The sequence below is a fragment of the Perognathus longimembris genome, chromosome 24 (assembly GCF_023159225.1).
Source record: "Perognathus longimembris pacificus isolate PPM17 chromosome 24, ASM2315922v1, whole genome shotgun sequence".
NCBI lineage: Eukaryota > Metazoa > Chordata > Mammalia > Rodentia > Heteromyidae > Perognathus > Perognathus longimembris.
Window position 1 is genome coordinate 1,603,922 of NC_063184.1, and position 19,109 is coordinate 1,623,030.

The following is a 19,109-nucleotide window of genomic DNA, read 5'->3' on the forward strand; positions in this document are numbered from 1 at the left end:
AATGTAGGTATTTTGGGCAACCATTACATCTTAATCTTTCTGCAAATAAATTCAGTGTGTTTGACCTCTTGCTAGTGGAGCGCAGATGTGTCCTGGGTGGAGCAGGTGTGGAATGAGGCCTCAGGAAAGTGGTGTATGGGGGATCCGAGGCAGGACTTGGGCCGGGTAAGTGTGTAGGAATTAAGGTGATTTTTAGGTAGACAAGACTTAGAAAACAGTATTCACCCGAGCATACAAAAGAGGATTTCAAACTCTATGACGAGGATCTTGTAAATATTATAAGTGGTGTGTTTTATTAATAGCAATAACATCCACTTTATTGGGCTTAAAATATGTTTACTCTTAAGCTATAAACTGAGTGCTCGTGGCTCACATTTGTAATCCTAGCTACTCAGGAGGCTGACATCTATTGATGGAGGTTCAAAACCAGCTGAAGCAGCAAAGTCTATGAGCCTCTTAGGTTCATTTCACTAGCAAAAAGTTGGAAGGGGGTATAACTCAACTGACAGAACACCAGCCTTGAGGGGGAGGGGGAAAAAAGCAATCGTGTGAGAGAGAGGTCCTGAGTAACAGCACAAAAGAACAAAATGCTACAAGCCAGGACTCTCAAAATGGCTAGAATTTCCTCTATTGGTCATAGATAATGCCAATGTATTATGAAAGCACAAAATAACTGCCACCAACAACCTGCTGGCATTATCTGTGACAAGCAGGACGTACAGTAGGAGAATGCACATACTGAGAACATCTATCTACCAAACACTGGCGGATAAGCCAATGGATTTGCTTAAGGAAAGGCTTTGCTTTGATTCAATGATACTAACCTACAAGGAAAGCTACTTATAAAGCAGAGTCCACCATTTCTCCTGAAAGAGACTGACTTGAAACTGTTAGTGTCATGAATTCTTAGTATTTTTAAGTAACATTTTTAGTTTATTTAATCAAAGTAAGCACTCCAGTGATGTATATATAGGTATGCATAAGTATAGATTACTATTCAAATGTATAGCTAGTAAAAAATTAACATATCCATCAGCTGACATACTCTTTTTTATGACAACAGCTGAAACTTATTAATTCAGTCATGAATCCAATTTACCGAACTATTTATATTACCTAGAATCCTGCTGTTGTACATTAAATTTGGTAGCATTTTACATTTTTTCTTAATATTGTTTCAGAGCTCGACTTTACCACAGCACATTTGAACGGAAATATTTGATTTTAGTACTATATAAATCACGCGTCATTTTAATTTTGTCTTAAATGATCCTAACACTGAGTTAAGTGTGAATCAGTTTTCTCAATCAGGGCAAATTATACTGTGATTTTGAAATAAAAGAGCTGACTTAATGCTACTTATCTTCACGGGGAGTCCAAAACAGGATTCTTTTTTGTTTATTTTGTTTTGTGTTGGTACTGGGGCTTGAACTCAGGGCCTGGGTGCTGTCCCTTAGCTTTATCCTTCAAGGTTGAAGCTTCACTACGTAAGCCACAGCTCTTCTGGCTTTTTGCTGGTTAAATGGAGATAAGACTCTCACAGACTTTCCTGCCCAGGCTGGCTTCCGATCTTGATCCTCAGATCTCAGCCTCCTGAGTAGCCAGGATCACAGTCACGAGCCACTAGTGCCTGGCTTTTTCCCCTCTCCTTTTCATTTTCCTTAGAGTAATAAGATACACGTTGTTAACCTGGCCTGGTGTAAACAGCCTGAGTCAACACTGAACTCATCCACACTTGAGAACTCAGCCCCAGGACCAGGCGCTCTTACGAACACAGCATTTCTAGCCTGAGAAATAAGAAAGAAAGGAGGGTGAATGGAGGGCCATGCTGAACTCTAGTGATGCAAATATTGAAATAATTTCCCCAGGGGTTTTCCTACCTTTTGGATCATTGTCTACTCAGGTACCACCGCAAGGACACATTCACTGACAAAAAGCACAGAGGTAAACACAGGCTGAAGTCACAGGATCCACACACAGCTATAGAGGTGAGCTGAAGTGTGTCCTTCCAAAACTCCTAGGTTGAGACCCACCCCTATTTGAAGATGGAGCCATGTGGGGAGATCACTAGGCTTCAGTGAGGTCCCAAGGTAGCATTCTATAATGGGGTGGCTCTCAGTTAGCCTAACGTTGCCACTGGTGTCCTGGCCTCTCAATGTCGCCCCTCAGTGTGTTTCCCCTGCCTGCCCCTGGCCAGCCACAGTGCTGCTAAGATGCCCCTTGCAGCCCCACTTTGCACGCGCACTAAATCAAGGTCTCCCAAGGGCAATTTTAATGCACACTCAAATTTGGAACCTGCAATGGGAAACACGTGGGACTCTCCCAGATCAACAGCCCGGTAAGAGGTCTCCGAGTCCATATCACACCAGCCCTCCAAACGTGCAGTTGCAATGATGTGTTTGAGCCGCTCAGGCAAAGGACCACAGAACCCTACATTCAGTTTCTCTATGCTTTGCAAGTTTAAAATTTGATCTCTCCGAAGCTACCTTCTGTGGTAAGTGATGTGCAGAAATGCGCTCCTCAGTGCTCAGACACTGGCGTGCGCTGCTTTTATCAAACAGGGAGCTGCCAGGGGTTAAGAGTTAAAGAGGGGGGCTGGGAATATGGCCTAGTGGCAAGAGAGCTTGCCTCATATACATGAGGCCCTGGGTTCGATTCCCCAGCACCACATATACAGAAAATGGCCAGAAGTGGCGCTGTGGCTCAAGTGGCAGAGTGCTAGCCTTGAGCAAAAAGGAAGCCAGGGACAGTGCTCAGGCCCTGAGTCCAAGGCCCAGGACTGGCCAAAAAAAAGAGTTAAAGAGATTGCTCTGGCCACTCATGGTGCCTTGTGTGCTAAAGGCAACCTAGAAGTAGGTCTGCAAAAGCCTCTCCCTCCAGATGAGTTTTGTCTTTTGTCTCCTATTTGGCTTTCATGCTCAAGGCTGGCACAGTACTACCTAAGCCACAGCTTCACTTCTGGCGCGCGCGCGTGTGTGTGTGTGTGTGTGTGTGTGTGTGTGTGTGTGTACTGGTCCTTGGGCTTAGCCTCAGGACCTGGCCCTTGTCCCTAAGATTTTTGTGCTTAAGACTAGTGGTCTACCATTTGAGCCACAGCTCCACTTCTGGCTTTTTTGGGGGGGTGGGGTGGGGGGCTGGTCAATTGGAGATAAGAGCTTCACAGACTTTCCTGTCCAGGTTGGCTTTGAACCATGATCCTCAGATCTCAGCCCCCTGTGTAGCTAGGATTATAGGCATGAACAAGTAGCCCCATGTGAGATTTTGTTCTTTATCCTATGCTCCATGTATGTTAAGCCTATTTTAAGTCATTTAAATAGTTAATATTAACGAATAGCCCCTCACTTCTGTGACTGTGGCACACATAACTGCATAGTAAAATCACATCTTATTTGTCATGACCCACAGGGTAGCACCTAAGCTGTACAGAGGACATCAGCTCATCTACTTTTGTCTCCTCTCCTGAATGTGGATCCCACAAGTATGAGGGAAAGTAAGGGGAACTGTCTGGTAGATAGGGGTCAAAATGTGTGGCTATGACAGGTGTCAGATACCATGGACCATCCTGGTCCTTCTTGTTTCCACACTACCTTATACTACTGCTAAAAAGTTCTTCCCATAATGCCCAGTGCCTGCTCAATCAGGGTAAAGAGCTGGGGTGTGGCATTCCCAAGCCATCCCCGAATCAGAGCAAAGCACAGGGAAAGAGCCCCGGTGCTATAGTAACTGCGCTTGGAGGGGACTTTGGGACCTTCCAAAGGAGAGTGGCTAGTTTTCTCTCATGGCTTTCCTTTGGCTTTCAAAAAAATGTGTTCTGTGTTTAAAATCATTTTCTTAATGGGTGGAGAAAACAAGTCCATCTCTTCTAGACGGATAAGGATCTATCTCCAGGTCAGTGGAAATCACCCTAAGTTGTCTTTTCCTTTAAACCAGACCCTCTCCTAACTGCTCTGTCTCAGGTGAGTTACTAGGGTTGGGACAGTTTAAAGATCCCCATGCTGCTTCATCTTTGGTCCTGCAATCACCAAATTCTGCAGCTTTCTCCCTGGGTCAGTTTCTTGTCCTGGAGCTGGCTTTTCCGTCGCCCTGGTTGCATGGTCCCCAGAGTCCTGATCACCTGGACCATTGCAGGAGCTTTCCAGCGGAGACGAGTGAGCAAACAAACCTTACTGAGCACTGGACGCCCACGTCCATATGTAATTCTGACAACAATGTGAAGCATAGATACACAACAAATAAGCAAACCGAGCCCAAGGGAACTTCCCAAGGTCATACTGACAGTGAAATGCACAACGGATTCAACCTGCAATCGGACTCGTTCATTCCCACGCTTCCTGAGGCTCCCTTTTAGGCTGCACAACCATCCCCAGCTTCCTGCTCTTCTCAAACTTTACTGCTTCCCCCCCACCTTCTTCAAGGTTCATTTTGACAAACATTATCTGATCCGAGGTGCACACTTGCGCCCCTCCGCCAAGAGTAGCCTCCTCTGGCCTCACTGTGTGTGAGCCTATGGAGTCCTGTATAATTTATCATGTCTTTACTTCTTTAAAAGAAACTTTACTTCTTTAAAAGAATAAAACAAACCCGTTATCCCCCTCCCCCCGCTTTAGTCCAGCCTCTCTGACTGGCGTTCTGGGGTGGCCCAGCCCAGCCTTCTTCCGCTCTTCCTCAGTCTCATCCTTCACTGTCTTATGAACACATGATTTTGCTTATTTCTGCACTATCAAGGGCATTTCTAATCTGTCAAGGGTGTTGTCTAAAAGTGTGCTATGGTACTCTTCTCTCTTGCCTTTCTAAATATAAGATCTGTGTCCTGGTTTGGCTGGTGACCTCTGCGTGCAGGTGAGGCGGCAGGTAAAGCGGGGTGCACTGGAGAGTTGGGGGATGTGTTTAGGGGGAAATGGAGAAGATAAATGTTAGAGGAAGGGCTTTTACAAAGAAAAGATTCATATGACATTCTGATATTGGCAAGGGAAAAAAAAGAGGACGTTTGCAAGTTGAATTGAGCAAACAAGAAAGAACGAGGCTCTAGAAGACTTAGATGGATTCCTCCATTTCTAACTGCATTGCGAGACCTAACACAGCACCCTTGTCACAGAAGGTGATGAGCAGCTTCCTGCCCACCGCCCAGCTGCGCGTGTAGGAAGTAGCCGGGCAGGGGCTTCTGACAGGCTCCTTCTGCTTACAGATCCGGCACATTCTGGTCTGGTCGGGGGTTTTCTCATGCCACACTGTCTCCCTGAGGTTTGGGTTTCCTGATGAGAGCAGAGCAGGCACCAAGGCCAGGGCAGAAGGCGTCCTGGTGCCCTGAACCAGATGGAGAGGCTCCAGGCCCACAGCTCCCAGCCCAGCAGCAATTAAGTGTGCCAGGGGACACGTGTGGGTTTCTAACAAAGGCCATCAGTCAAGATCAAGTTACTTCAGCTAATAAGCAGCACCGAACAGCCGAGGGACACAGCTGGGAGAATCAGAACCTCAATCCTTAACCCTCTCCCCATCCCATCCCATCCCCGCGCCCAAGAAGAGCACAGACAGAGCTGGGGCTGTGCGGGAGCCTGAGCATATTGACCCAATCCAGAGTCTCTCTTCCCTTGTCTGTCTCTTCCTTTCCTTTCCTTTTCTTCCCTCCCTCCCTCTCCTTCCTCCCTCCCTCTCCTTCCTTCCTTCCTTTCTTCTTTCTGTCTCTCTTCTTTCCCTCTCTTTCTCTTTTCTTTCTTTCTGTGTGTGTGCTGGTCCTAGGGATTGAACTCAAGGACTAGGCACTGTCCCTGAGCTTTTTTTTTTGCTCAAGGATAGTGTTCTACCACTTGAGCCACAGCACCACTTCTGGCCTTCGGGGGTAGTTAATTGGAGATAAGAATCTTGGAGACTTTCTTGCTTGGCTGGCATTGATCTGCAGATCTCAGCCTCCTGAGTAGCTAGGATTATAGGTGTGAGCCACTGGTACCTGGCCTGAAAGCCCTTTGCATGGCACACACAGACACGTGTCCTAGCTGACCAGATTCTGTGATGACCCTGGGCATGGCTTCCCTCCTTGTCAACTCCTATAACTGCTTAATTGCTTAATTAACTTAATTGCTTAATTTATTGACTGCTTAATTTGCTTGCTATGGATCAGTGTCTGTTTAGTAAGAAAAAAAAAACCCAGAAATTTTACAACTAGCTTCACTCGTGGATTTGGAGCTTGGGTTAATTTTCTCTTTCCTGGCAAGCCCTTAGAGGCTCAAGAGAAAGACTCGTTACACACAAAAGGCAGGAGCCGCACATCCATGTCGTGTGTGTGTGTGTGTGTGTGTGTGTGTGTGTGTCCGCATGCGTGTGCGCTCAGGTCCTAGGCTCAGCCCCTGGGCTTAATTGCAGATTAGAGTCTCACAGCCTTCCCTGCCTGGGCTGGCTTTGAGCCTCAATACTCAGAACACAGCATCCTGAGTAGCTAGGATTACAGGTGTGAGCCACCAGCACCCTTCTCTGAGCAACTTCTTGATTCTGTGACAACTGTTTCTGAATTCGCAAGCTGAGGGCTATGTGTCAGAAGAAAAGGAGGAAATGACTAGCAAGTTTCTGCTCATTTTGAAGCATAAGGTCTTTTTATCCATCCTTCCTTCCTTCCCTCCATCTTCCTTCCCTTTTCTCTCCTTCTGTCTCCCTTTCACCTTCTCTTTCGCTCTCTCTCTAAATGTTCCATGCTACATTTACACCCACCCACCCCACACACACAATGATGAAGCAACCTCTAGTTTTCCCCTATCTCATTTCTCTTAAACTTTTTTCCTCTTTTCTTCTCTTTTTTTCCCTTTTTCTGGAGCTTCTTTTACATTTTTCCTTTTACTGGAGCTTGAACTCAGAGCCTCGTACTTTTGCTTGCTATTTTGCCTAAGGATAGCTCTCTACCACTTGAGCTGCAGCTCCATTTCCAGTTTTTTGCTGGTTAACTGGATCCAAATCCCCCCAACGTTTCTGTCCAGGCTGGCTTTGAACCTCAGTACTCAGATCTTAGACTCCTGTGTAGCTAAGATTCCAGGAGTGAGTCGCTGTGTCTAGCAAACATTTTCAGCAGGTTTTATTTATTTGTTTTCATACATGCAAACAAACTACCTCCACCAGTTTCATCTCATTCACCCCCACCTTGCAAGCCTGAGCTCTTCCAACATTGTCGATCTGTGGTAACAGTTCTTGCTAGTTGGGGATCTCCCTGAAAACCTTGCTCTTGAGTTTGATTGAGGGCAAATGTTTCCTGCTCATCTGGTTTTCTACCTCTTATGTCATCTCTACAGTGCCGGGTATGGTGCAGGTGCTGTCCATTTAAACATGATTATTGAAGGCTGGGCACAGTAGCTCAAGCCTGTAGTCCTAGGCATGATATCTGAGTATCGCAAGTTGAAGCCAGCCTGGGGAGGAAAGGCCGTGAGACTCTTATCTCCAGTTAACCACCTAAAAAACAGAAGTGAGCTGTGGCTCAAAGCATTAGAGCACTAGCCTCAAGCAAAAAAAGCTCAGGGTCAGTGCCCAGACCCTGAGTTCAAGCCCCATAATTGACAATAATAATAATAATAAACTTGTTGATTGATACTATCCCTGAAGCAAAGACTTCATAAGCATGCTGAGTAACTTCCTAAAGGTCCCTAAAGGTTGAGGACTAGAAAATTAGATCTCAGAGGTTGTCTCTCGGGCTCACTGTACTCTCCCATGCTGTCTTCAGGGAATAAGGAAAATGGACAGCAGGTTGCAAAGCAAAATATTATTATTAAATTATACGCTGAGCTGTGTGTTGGAACATGCAGATGCTCCCAAGAACAGCTTCTAAAATGGCTCTTGAGCCTGAACCCCAAGCTCCTTAGCGACTTCTTTTACAATGAACACTGTTAACAAAAAAGTTGCCTCAGATTCTGTATTGCATCAGGGCAAATAATTTAGCAATGATTCAGTGGCCAGAGCAAGCAAATGAAGCACTATTACCACTGATGTCAGTCAAAGCCATGACCACAGCACCCACGATGTATTGACTGGACAGTTCACCACCCTGGGGGAAGGGGCCAGGATCTAGTCAGTCATGTTGTGAAAGGTGAGAACAGAAGGAGCCACAAAAGATCAGAAACGAAATGGAAAAAAAACCAAACCAAAACGTGTCTTGAGAGCCAGCACCGTGTTAGCTATGGCTTGGGAGACGGTGATAATTGAAAGTGTAATGAGCCTGAGAGGTGGCAGGTATTAACAGAGAATGAGAAAGCAGAGAGATGTCAGAAAATAGAAAGCCCCTGGCTGCCCCCGGCAGGCAGGCAGGTGGCCTCGGTCACTGTGGCAGCCTCTGGAGACACTGGACATGGACCCCCACCCTATGCCTGCGTGTGGCCGATGGAAGGAAGACCAGGAAGCCGAGAAACAGCTACAGCATGCCACCAAAATTACTTATTTTGAAAATCTCCAAAGACAGGTATTTATAAAGGGGATAAGGGGGATGGGGGCCACTCTGAACTCTAGCCCAAGGCTAGAGGAAGCAGCCATCAGTTTGTTGCTGAGTGAAGAGGTCCTAGCTCACACCATACTACTTCTGACATCATCCTGGCACAATTACGACTGAAAAAATCAAACAAGAAAGACCACACACTTCAATCAAGAAAGAACAAAACACAGAATTCCTTTCTAAAGATTCCCGTGCCACAAACAAAATGTTGATACCCCAGCCCTTACCAGCTGACAGAGCTGGTAATGTACTGCTTGAGTGTATTTATTGGCCTTTGTTGCATTCAGGATTGGTTCTGTACCGTAAAGCTATTAGGTAGATGTTAGTTTTGGTATTTGCACTCTAGGAGGGACAGGACACTGTGACCATTGAAGGGATCAGTAGAGATCTCCTGCTTTCTTCACAATGTCTTCACCCTTCCTAGGAAAGCATAAATGCCTCTTTACCAGGCTTTGCAGTTAATACTGTAACCAGAAAAGCAAAAAGATAATGAGAGGGGTTTGCTCCCTAAGAAATCCTGCTAGGAGCAGGACAATTCTCAGCTACTGCCCTGCATAATGTCCTGAGAATTCTTCTCAAATGTATGTGCATAGAAAATAGCAAGCAAATGCCTTTTAGAACTTGGATAATTATGCTTGCAAAGATTGCATTTTGTGTCTGATTCCATTAAACCAACTTTTGTATGCCTTCGCATCTGTCAGTTTTCATACTTATCCCCTCAAGGATACATTCATACCCTTAAGAATGGATAAAGCTTCTCTTTATCCATCTGAATATACATGGCTTTTAGTACAGGGAGAAAGAATGCATCAATGCATCTATCTACATTAATCCCTAAGACACAGACAAGGTGGCCATACACAGGTAGGTTCCTGTAATCCTAGCTACTCAGGAAACTGAGCTCTTAAGGATTGTGGTTTGAAGTCAGCCTAGACAGGAAAGTCTGTGAGATCCTTATCTCCAATTAACCACCAAAAGCTAGAGCAGAAAGATGTGGCTCAAATGGTAGTCTTGGGCACAAAGAGGCTCAGGGACAGTGGCCAGGCCTTGAGTTCAAGCCTCATAATCAACACACACAAAAAAGTCATAAGTTCAGTCCATAATTGAGTAAGGATTCAGAAAAAATGAACTCAGATAACTTAAAAAAACACTTGTACTGACTCAGGATAGTTTTATATTTGGATACTTAAGTATACTAATTTCCATCAATTTATATATATGTATATAAACTCAAATGCTATTAGAAGCAGAGGGCAGTAGTTTTCCATCCTTATCAACTATCTGATGTCAAAAGTCTGAGGTTTTCAGACTTCACTCCCAGCTCCCACGTTTTAGTATGGGATTCACGTGCATCAGTTTTATCTGACAAAATGTAAGTTGCAAAACTGGAATAGAAAACTGGCACGTCAAGCTCTATGCTTAACAGTTCATACATTTACAGGCATTTAAATCTCTTTTTTTTTTAAATAAAAGGTCTGGGATCAAATATATATTATCTTCTATTATTTGAATAGTGCAAAAGAAATAGGAAAGTTGTTTTTTTTTTAATAGATTAGAGCTTTGACTAGATAATTGCAGGTAGATCTCTCTGCCCCAGATGCTAAATTAAAGGCCAAGTGCCAAGCAAGGCTAATCATTCTCGCCATGTCACTGCTGAGCTCTTAGGAACACGCGTAAAGCCGCCCATCTGACACCTGCAACTCAGACCCTTTGATTCCGGCCAGATTCCTGTTGTGTTCACTCAGGATTATGGGCCTAGGCCACCAAGTTGGCTCCCCAGACAGGGCACAATTGAGAGTGTGAGAAGCAAGACCTGTGACCAGGCAAAGCTGCCCCGCTGCTTAGAAGACTGCTGCTGGGTGGCTCTTGTTACTTGAACCTGACCTGGAAGACGTCACCTCAGTATGGAGCCAGGTCTCTTTACTATGTGCCTTCCGACCAATGGCATAAACCATTCTCTGCCTTCCACTGCATTTCCCATCGTAAACTAGGGGTAAGAGTTTGGGGAATGATGTAGACGAAGGAAAAGCCTAGAAGTTAGCAATGATGGGAGGGGGGTTGGAAGGAGGAGGGAAGAGGAGGAGGAATGTAAATAATAGGTCTAATATCACTATATATTGTCAGTGGAGGGGGGAGGAGAGACAGGAAAGAGGTTGGCTATCCTATCACATTAATGAAAAATCCTTTAAATCTCCCAAACCCCTCACATTCTAACAGAGTCCTCAGAAGATGGCCTAGTCCTAGGCTGAGATCTCCTCACCTCTTTGATATTAAGAAAAAAAAATCATTATAAGAGCTGTTTGACAGGGCGTCGCTTGTGCTTTGAGATGGCTTTGGCTTCCCATTCTTATTCTTTGTTTTGTTTTGTTTTGCCAGTCCTGTGGCTTGAACTCAGGGCCTGAGCACTGTCCCTGGCTTCTTTTTGCTCAAGGCTAGCATTCTGCCACTTGAGCCACAGCGCCACTTCTGGCTTTTTCTGTATATGTGGTGCTGAGGAATCGAACCCATGGCTTCATGTATACAAAGCAAGCACTCTTGCCACTAGGCCATATTCCCAGCCCATCAATTTCTTAATCTATTAAGATGCAGGACTCAATGATCCCTCTCCAACTCAAACATCATATTGTTCTTCAAAGTATCCTGCATTCATCAATATAAAAGTGTAGTATCGAGATAATGGTACATGGGGATTTCAGATGGCCTCATCACACTGCCAATTATTATCTATTCCACTTGTGTAATAAAGTCAGTTATGAGTGGCAACATCCTTCCTTTTTGTAATCTCTATCCTGTTAAAAATATTATTATCATTTGCATGTAAGTAAACAAAACATAATCACCAGAGTGCTTAGTTTCAAGATAATGGAATAAAGGCCTTTCTTCTATTTCCCATCCTTTCTTCTATTTCCCTTCCCCCATACACACAAACAGAACAAAGAACAACAACACAACTTCCATGAAAGCTTCCCAGTCAGCAGGCCACAAAACCACAGCAAGTCCTCAGAGGAGGAAAGGAAGTTAGGTTCTTGTAGGAAGAATCACTGCTCAAGAAAGGGGACCCCGAAAGTGAGGCCAAAGAAATGCTAGAAAGTAGGAGGCCAGAGCTCATCCTGACAAAATGGTTCAACATCTATGTAAGGGATAGGTTGAAATCCTTCCCCGGATCCCCCGTCTCCAACCGATGTGGAGGAGAGAGCAGATGTGGGATTTCTGAAGACACAGGAATGAAAGTGCTATAAACTTGGGACTCCAGGCCCACAGGAAAGTTAGGGTTCAGAGCCTTGGGGGGGGGGTGCTGTCCATTTCTACAACACCAACAGCCAGTTTTGTGGTTTTCTAATCCATCTTCCCACAAATTAGCCTCTAACTGAACTAAGACAAAATGCTACAGAAGAAGGTACTTTGAGAGAAGAAAGAACTCTTCAACATTAAAATTTTAGTTTATTAATTTATGTATTTATTTTGGAGGCTTCAACTCTGCGCCTGAGTGATGTCCCTGAGCTTTTGTGCTCAAGGCTAGCATTCTACCACCTGAGCCACAGCTCCACTTCCAGCTCTTTTTTTTCTTTCATTTTAGTGGAGTTAAAAGTCTCACATACTTTCCTGCCTGGGTTGGCTTTGAACCACAATCCTCAGATCTCACCATCCTAAGAAACTAGGATTTACAAGTGTGAGCCCCTGGCACACATTAAAAATTCAATGGCCATCCAGTTTCAAAGCACGGCTCAGCATTGGAAGGCCCTAGGTTTACTCATCAGCACTCACATACAGGACCTATTACAGGGGTGTGTGTGTGTGTGTGTGTGTGTGTGTGTGTGTGTGTGTGTGTGTTTAAATTGAAAAATAATCAGTAAAGGAGTTGAAGATAGAGTCAAAGAAATATTCCAGGGATCAGTCCAGAAAACACAATATCCAAATAAGAGGAATTCTGGAAAGAGAAAGAGAGAGGGCTGAGAACAGTGGTAAGGAAATAATGCAAGAAGTAACATAAGAAAACTTTCCAGAACAGAAGGGCATAAACTCCAGACTAAAAGAGTCAACCAGGTGATGGAAAAACACACAAACCATACCAAGGCACATATTCAAAAGAACTAATGGCAAGGCTAAAAGGTTCTGGAAGAAAGTGAAAAGACCACATGCAAGGTGGATGCCTGCAATCCTAGCTGTTCAGGAGGCTGAGATCTGAAGATCATGGTTTGAAGTCAGCACAGGCAGGAAAGTCCACGAAACTCATCTCCAAGAAACTACCAGAAAACCAGAAGTGGAGCAGTGGCTCAAAGTGGTTGAGTGCTAGCCTTAAGCAGAAAAGCTCAAGGACAGTGCCCAGACCCTGAGTCCAAATCCCAGGACAAGTACAATAAAAAAAAGAAAGAAAAAGAGAAAAAAGAAAAAGAAATGTAGTCATATTATGTTACTTGGTTTAGCAGAAGTAATAATTACATTAGTGGTTACATGGTTGAAATAATGGAGACCTAAGTAACAAATTGTAATTTATCCTACTGCAGAAGAAAAGGAGAGAATCAAAAATGGATGTGAAAAACAATCTCTCACTGGAGTTTTAATAAGACTTCATATGAAGGAGTTGAAAACAGTCTGTTGGGTTCTGGTGGCTCACTCCTGTCATCCTAGCTACTCATGAGCCTGAGCTCTGAGGATCATGGTTCAAAGCCAGCCCAGGCAGGAGAGTCCATGAGACTCTTATCTCCAATTAAGCACCAAGCAAAAAAAGAGGCAGAAGTGGCGCTATGTACGGCTTAATTAGTACAGTGCAAAAAAGCTCAGGGGCAGTGCTCAGGCCTGAGTTCAAGCCCCAGGACTGGCAGAAGAAAGAAGAAAAAATAGAGAGAAATGTAGTAGACCACAGCAGGGAGCTAGCGACCAGCTGGCCAGTGCTGCTTTCATAACTCATCTAGCAGCATCTAACTTTCAAGTTACACTCACAGATCACTTTGATATGATAACAAGTCGTTTAAAACAAACCAGTTAAAACGGTAACTACATATTGCACCTAGTGAGGCTGCCATTGCGGGGCAAGGGTGGCAAGGAAAGGAGAGATCCAGGTGACTAAAAACCCTCATCCAAGCACAGTGAGATGCGCCCCATGTTCTATGGCCTGAGCAACAACTGTTAGCAAACCCCACTGTCAGAGGGTGACCAGGGCGAGTCCTCCAGAGGGGGGGGCGTGACGTCACGCGTGAGCAGGGCCCCTGTCCAGGGAGGCGTGGTGTCATTGGGTGTGCGCAGGGCTGTCACACACTGGGCAGTCTGGGAAGCACTTTCTGTGAAGAGACAAGCTAATACAGAGCTGTCTGTTCTAGAAGTCTATGGTAAAGAATCCATGACGGTGTGTGCCTGTGTCAGCTCGTACGGGGCTGATTCTTGGCACTGAAAAGAGGCGCCTCCATTTCCCTCACTCGCTTGAGCCATCTGGGTGTTAATGCTTCCCTTTTTCTGGAAACTCTTCTCTGTGCAGCCCTGTGCTCATACCATTCTGTCCCTCTTCTCTTCCCCTCAAAAAAATCAGCTTCGGGGCCTGGTGCAATGCATTGGTCCTATAGAGGCCAAGATCAAGGTTCCAGCCCAGCCCAGGCACCATCTCAAGCAACAGCTCGGTGCAGTAGCGCACACCTGTTATCCCGGCTACAGAGGAACCATGGTGACTAGGCACAGTGGTGTGGACCTGTCACCCCCAGAGACACAGGGAAACAGACATACAGGGATCACAACCCAGGTTATCCTGGGGATAAAGTGAGACCTGCCTCAAAAATAATCAAGGCAAAAAGGGACTGGAGATGTGGATTACGTGGTAGAGCACCTGCCTAGCAAGCTTGAGACCCTGAATGCAATACTCACTACCAACGGTGAGTAGATAAAGAAATCGACGCTAGATAGCAGATGACAGATGGAAGATAGGTAGGTAGAGGGATAGATATGATACATATTAGATGGAAGATAGGTAGATGATTGATAGATAAACAGATGTTTGGAAGATAGGTAGGCAGGTAGATAGACAAGCAGGCAGGCAGACAGACAGACAGAGTAGATAAGCGAAGCTTGCACTCCTCTTCTGGATAATCTTACACGAACACACCATTCTTTAGCTATTCCCAGCCCTTGGTGAACTCTCAAATTCTTCTAGGCTTTCATTATTCCCATCTGGCTGCATTTATCTGGAAAAAAGAAATCAGATGCCACTCATGGTTCTTTTCTCTTCAGCAATGACACCCAACATCTTAGTTATCTGAGTCAAAACCAGCCAACCATCTCCGACCCTGCTTTACTTTCTTCCCTTCATGGAGAGTGGGGAAACCCCAAGGGTTGCCCCAAATCACATACTCAGTTAACAGTCCTGTCTCTGCTGCCTTCAAGGCCCACAACTTTTCTTTAATTTCCACAACCAAACATCCCCCACTCCCTGGGCTCTTCAGAGCTCTGTCTTTCATGTATATGAGCCACAGCTTCACTTCTGGCTTTTTGGTGGTTAACTGGCGATAAGAGTCTCCTAATCTTTTCTGTGTGGGCTGGCTTCAAGTCACAGTCGTCACATCTCAGCCTCCCTGGTAGCTAGGATTACAGACAGGAGCGCTGGTGTCCAGCTTTCCTGCTTCAAGTCCTCAGGTGCACGGGAGTTGTCTCTGTGGGCTGCTGTCCTAGCCTGTACGTTGCTCCAGAAATTATCTTTGATTTGAAACTCACAAGAACAGCCCTCAAATACCTTTTGGAGCTCATCAGACACTTTTAATAATTGAAAAACTTAAAAAATATGGTAATCATCAATGACATTATTTGGTCCTACATTTGCAGACAATTGAGATTTTTTTTTTTTAAAGACCTGTTCAATGTTGAATCAAGAGTCTTATCAAAGGATGTCTTTTTTTCTTGGTGGTAGTGGGGTTTGAACTCAGGGCCTCAAACTTGCTTTGAAGGTGCCCTAGCACTTGAGTCACGATCCCAGACCTTTCTTGCTTTAGTTATTTAACAGTAGGGTCTTGTGCTTTCGCCTGGGGTGGACCTCAGGTGGAGATCTCGTACCTAGGCTTCCCACTTAGCTGAGACTACAGGTACACGTCCCTGCAAAAAGCTGGTTGGTTGAGATGGGGTCTTGTTCGTTTGTTTTGCCCACTGTAATGAGGCATTTAAATCCTCAGATTTAGAAATCCAAGTAACAGTAATAATAATTTTAAAAAAAACTGTGTTAGTGATACAGCGCGTGGTCCTCTTCTTCCTAAAGCAGCCTAAAATCCTCAAGGGAAAATGGAATGGGGAACAGAGAAATGAGCAACGTGACCTGAGGAGTTTGTTTGGGAGAAGTAAATTCTATCCTTGGCAACCTGTTGAATTCTAAATCCAGCTGTGCTGTCCAGCCTGCTGAGAACAACCCTACATGCCCGGCTGCGTTGCCTGGGCTGGGTCCACATTAGGTCTTCTTTGCTCTGTGTGTGTGTGTGTGTGTGTGTGTGTGTGTGTGTGTGTACTCAGGGCCTGGGCACCGTCCCTTAGCTTTTCCACTCTAGACTAGTGCTTTGCCACGTGAGTCACAGCTCCACTTGTAGCTGTTTGGTGTTTCATTGGTGATAAGAGTCTCATGATCCTTCTTGCCCGAGCTGGCTCCAAACCCTGATTCTCAGAGCTCAGCCTCCTGAGTAGCTAGGACGGCAGGCATGAGCCACTAGAGCCCGGCACTCCTGCTGTCTTAAACAGTGACTATGAAAGAGAACCCAATCATGCTGATGTGTTTACTGAGCAGCGGCCTTGTGCTAGTCACTGGGAAAGGAGTCCCAGAGTTGGCCTCTGCTGTAGTCTAAAGTGGTCCATTGTCTTTCCAAATGACACGCCCAGACAAACAAACGTGGAGGGCCCACACCATGTCCAGAAGAAGCAGGTATGAAAATCAATCTTCTAGAATGACAACCGAGCCTTCCTCCTGACCTGCACTGTGCACAAGAAGTGCAACACTGAGGTTGAATTCTGTAAAGCGAGTGCAGAGACAGCAAAGTCGCCACCGCGATCACACCGGGGCTGTGAGTCAATGGCCACCCAGTCTCTAAGCCAGCCCAGAATTTCTGCTGAGCCCCACTTTCCCAGAGGAGAGGGTTCAAGAGCCCACCTAGTTAGGACTTCAGGTAATGAGAGAACTTCTAGGCAGGGCACCAGTGGCTTGCTCCTATAACCCTCAACTATCAGGAGGCTGAGCTCTGAGAATCAAGGTTCAAAGCCAGCCTGGGCAGACACAGCTGAGAGACGCTGAGTTAAACAGGAGGAAGTCACAGGTGAAGTGTGGTTCCAGTGGGAGAGCACCAGGCTCGGGCCAAAAAGCCAAGGGCCAGTGCCTGGCTCTGAGTTCAAGCCCCAGTGACACACACACACACATACACGCACACACATACACACACACCAGCCCCTGGGCTGTAGCACACACACACACCCCAGCTCCTGAACTGTAGCACACACACTCACCAGCCCCTGAGCTGTAGCACACACACACACACACACCAGCCCCTGGATTGTAACACACACACACCAGTCCCTGAGCTGTAGCGCGTGCACACACACACACACACACACCCTGGGCTGTACACACACACACACACACACACACACACACACACACCAGCCCCTGAGCTGTACTTCCTGGGCCCTTTCCAGACCTTGCTTTTCTCCAGCGCTAAGGAGCCGCCCCAGGGCCCTGAGTTCTGGGTTTCCAGCCCACGAGCCGAGCCTGGCGCGGGCACACGGGGGCCAGCAGAGCCCTGGGCGGCCGCCCCCCCGTCCCCCGGACCCCCGGTTCCCCTGGCCCCCCAGGCCCCGGTCCCCTGGGCCCCTCTGGTCCCTGGCGCTCTCGGGCTGCAGGGCCTCCGGGCCGCCACCTAGGGCCACGTTCTCAGCCCGGAACAAGGCGGCACACCCGGGCAGGCGGCGAAAGGGAGTCACCCCGACATCTACACGGAGGGGCTGCTCCACTGCTCCTTCGTGAATTATTTTCTAAAGGAGAAGAGGAGACCAAAGGCAGGAAACACAGAGGAGGGAGGAAAAGGAAGGTGGGAGGAGGAAAAAGAGGGGAAGGAAGAGAAAGGAGGGAGGGAGGGAGGGAGGGAGGGAGGGAGGGAGGGAGGGAACGGGGAAAGCTGCGGGAGGGGGGGAGACAGAGGGGAGGAAGGAGGGGAAGGGGAAGGGGAGGAAGCCAGAGGACAGAGGCAGTAGGAAAAGGAGGGAAAGGGAAGGGAAGGGGGTGGGGGAGCGGGAAGGGTTCCAGCCGCCCCGCGCCGGGCCCGCGCCCCACTCTGCGCCCCGGCCCCGCGCCCCACTCCGCGCCCCGGCCCCGTGCCCCACTGCGCGCCCCACTCCGCTCCCCGGCCCCGCGCCCCACTGCGCGCCCCACTGCGCGCCCCACTCCGCGCCCCATTCCGCGCCCCACGCCGCGCCCCACTCCTCGCCCCACTCCGCGCCCCGGCCCCGCGCCCCACGCCGCGCCCCACTCCACGCCTGGCTCCACCCCCTCTTCCCCCCCGTTCCCGCCCGGTCCGCGAGGCCGGGCGCGGTGCCACTTGGCTTCCCACCGCGGCCGGGGAAAAGTTCGGGGTGCGCGCCCGGCTCCCCTCCTTGGCGGGGCGGCTTGGGGTCCCGGGGCGGCGGCCCGACGGGCGTCCCTTTATCCGCGCGTGCGGGCGGGACCGGGCCCGCCGAACCCCCGCGCCCCGGACGCCGCCCCGGACGCCGCCCCGGGCGGCCCCGTCACTGCCCCGCCACGGGCCCGGCTCGCGGGTGCGGGGATTCGGGGGTGCGGGGTCCGCCCGGCGCGCTCGCGGGTGCGGGGTGCGGGGATCGGGGTCTCGCGGGTTCGGGTTCTCGGGTCCGCCCCGCCCCGCCCGGCGCGCTCGCGGGTGCGGGGTGCGGGGTCTCGGGGTTCGCGGGTGCGGGGTCTCGGGATCTGGGGTCCGCCCCCGGCGCGCTCGCGGTACTCACAGGTCGGGCCCGGGGCTGCGGGGCGGCGCTGCCGGCGTTGCGGGGTGCGTCTCCGGCCCCCCGTTGACGCCCCTCCAGGCGCGGCGGCGGCTCTGCGGCTCGGCCCCGCGCTCCTCGCCCTCCTCGGCGGCCACGGGGAAGGTCACCCGCGCCGTCTCCCCGCCCCGCCTGACCTTGGCGGACATCGCGGCGGCGCGGGGCTGCGGGGGCACGGCCGGGAGTCGGGGCGGCCCGGGGCGGGGACGCGGGCGGTGGCGGCGCGGGGCGCGGCGCGGCGCGGGTGCGGGAGGCCGTGCGGGGGGCCAGCGCCCGCCCCGAGCCGGTCTCGGGGCTCTGACAGCATCCCCGACCAGTACAGCGGCGGGTACTCATGCTGGGGAGGGGAGGGGAGGGGAGAGGGAGGGGGAGGAGGGAGGAGGGAGGATGGAGAAGAGGGGGGAGCAGGGAGGAGGGAGGGGTTTGATGGTGGGGGCGGGTCACACACACCAGCCGGTGGGGAGAGAAGAAAAAAAGAAACTTTTTCTTTTCCAAAGGATCTAGAATGCCTTTTTCCTATGCATGTGTATGTGTGCAGGCATGCATGTGCATGTATATGTGTGCATGCGTGCATGTATGTGTGCATATGTGCATGTGTGCGTGCATGTGTGCATGCACGTGTGCATGTATATGTGCGCACGTGCGCATGTGC

At 48.6% G+C, this 19,109-nt stretch overlaps 1 protein-coding gene across 2 annotated transcripts in view; it reads right to left on the reverse strand.

Moving 5' to 3' along the window:
* The window catches only part of Trpc3 (transient receptor potential cation channel subfamily C member 3), a 67,687-nt gene extending 49,081 nt beyond the window's left edge, over positions 1–18,606 (reverse strand). For both annotated transcript variants that reach the window (XM_048333488.1, XM_048333487.1), the window contains exon 1: positions 18,422–18,606. In XM_048333488.1, the coding sequence (XP_048189445.1) occupies positions 18,422–18,606 (185 nt within the window). The remainder of the gene's footprint in view (positions 1–18,421) is intronic.
* Positions 18,607–19,109: the final 503 nt, after the last annotated feature.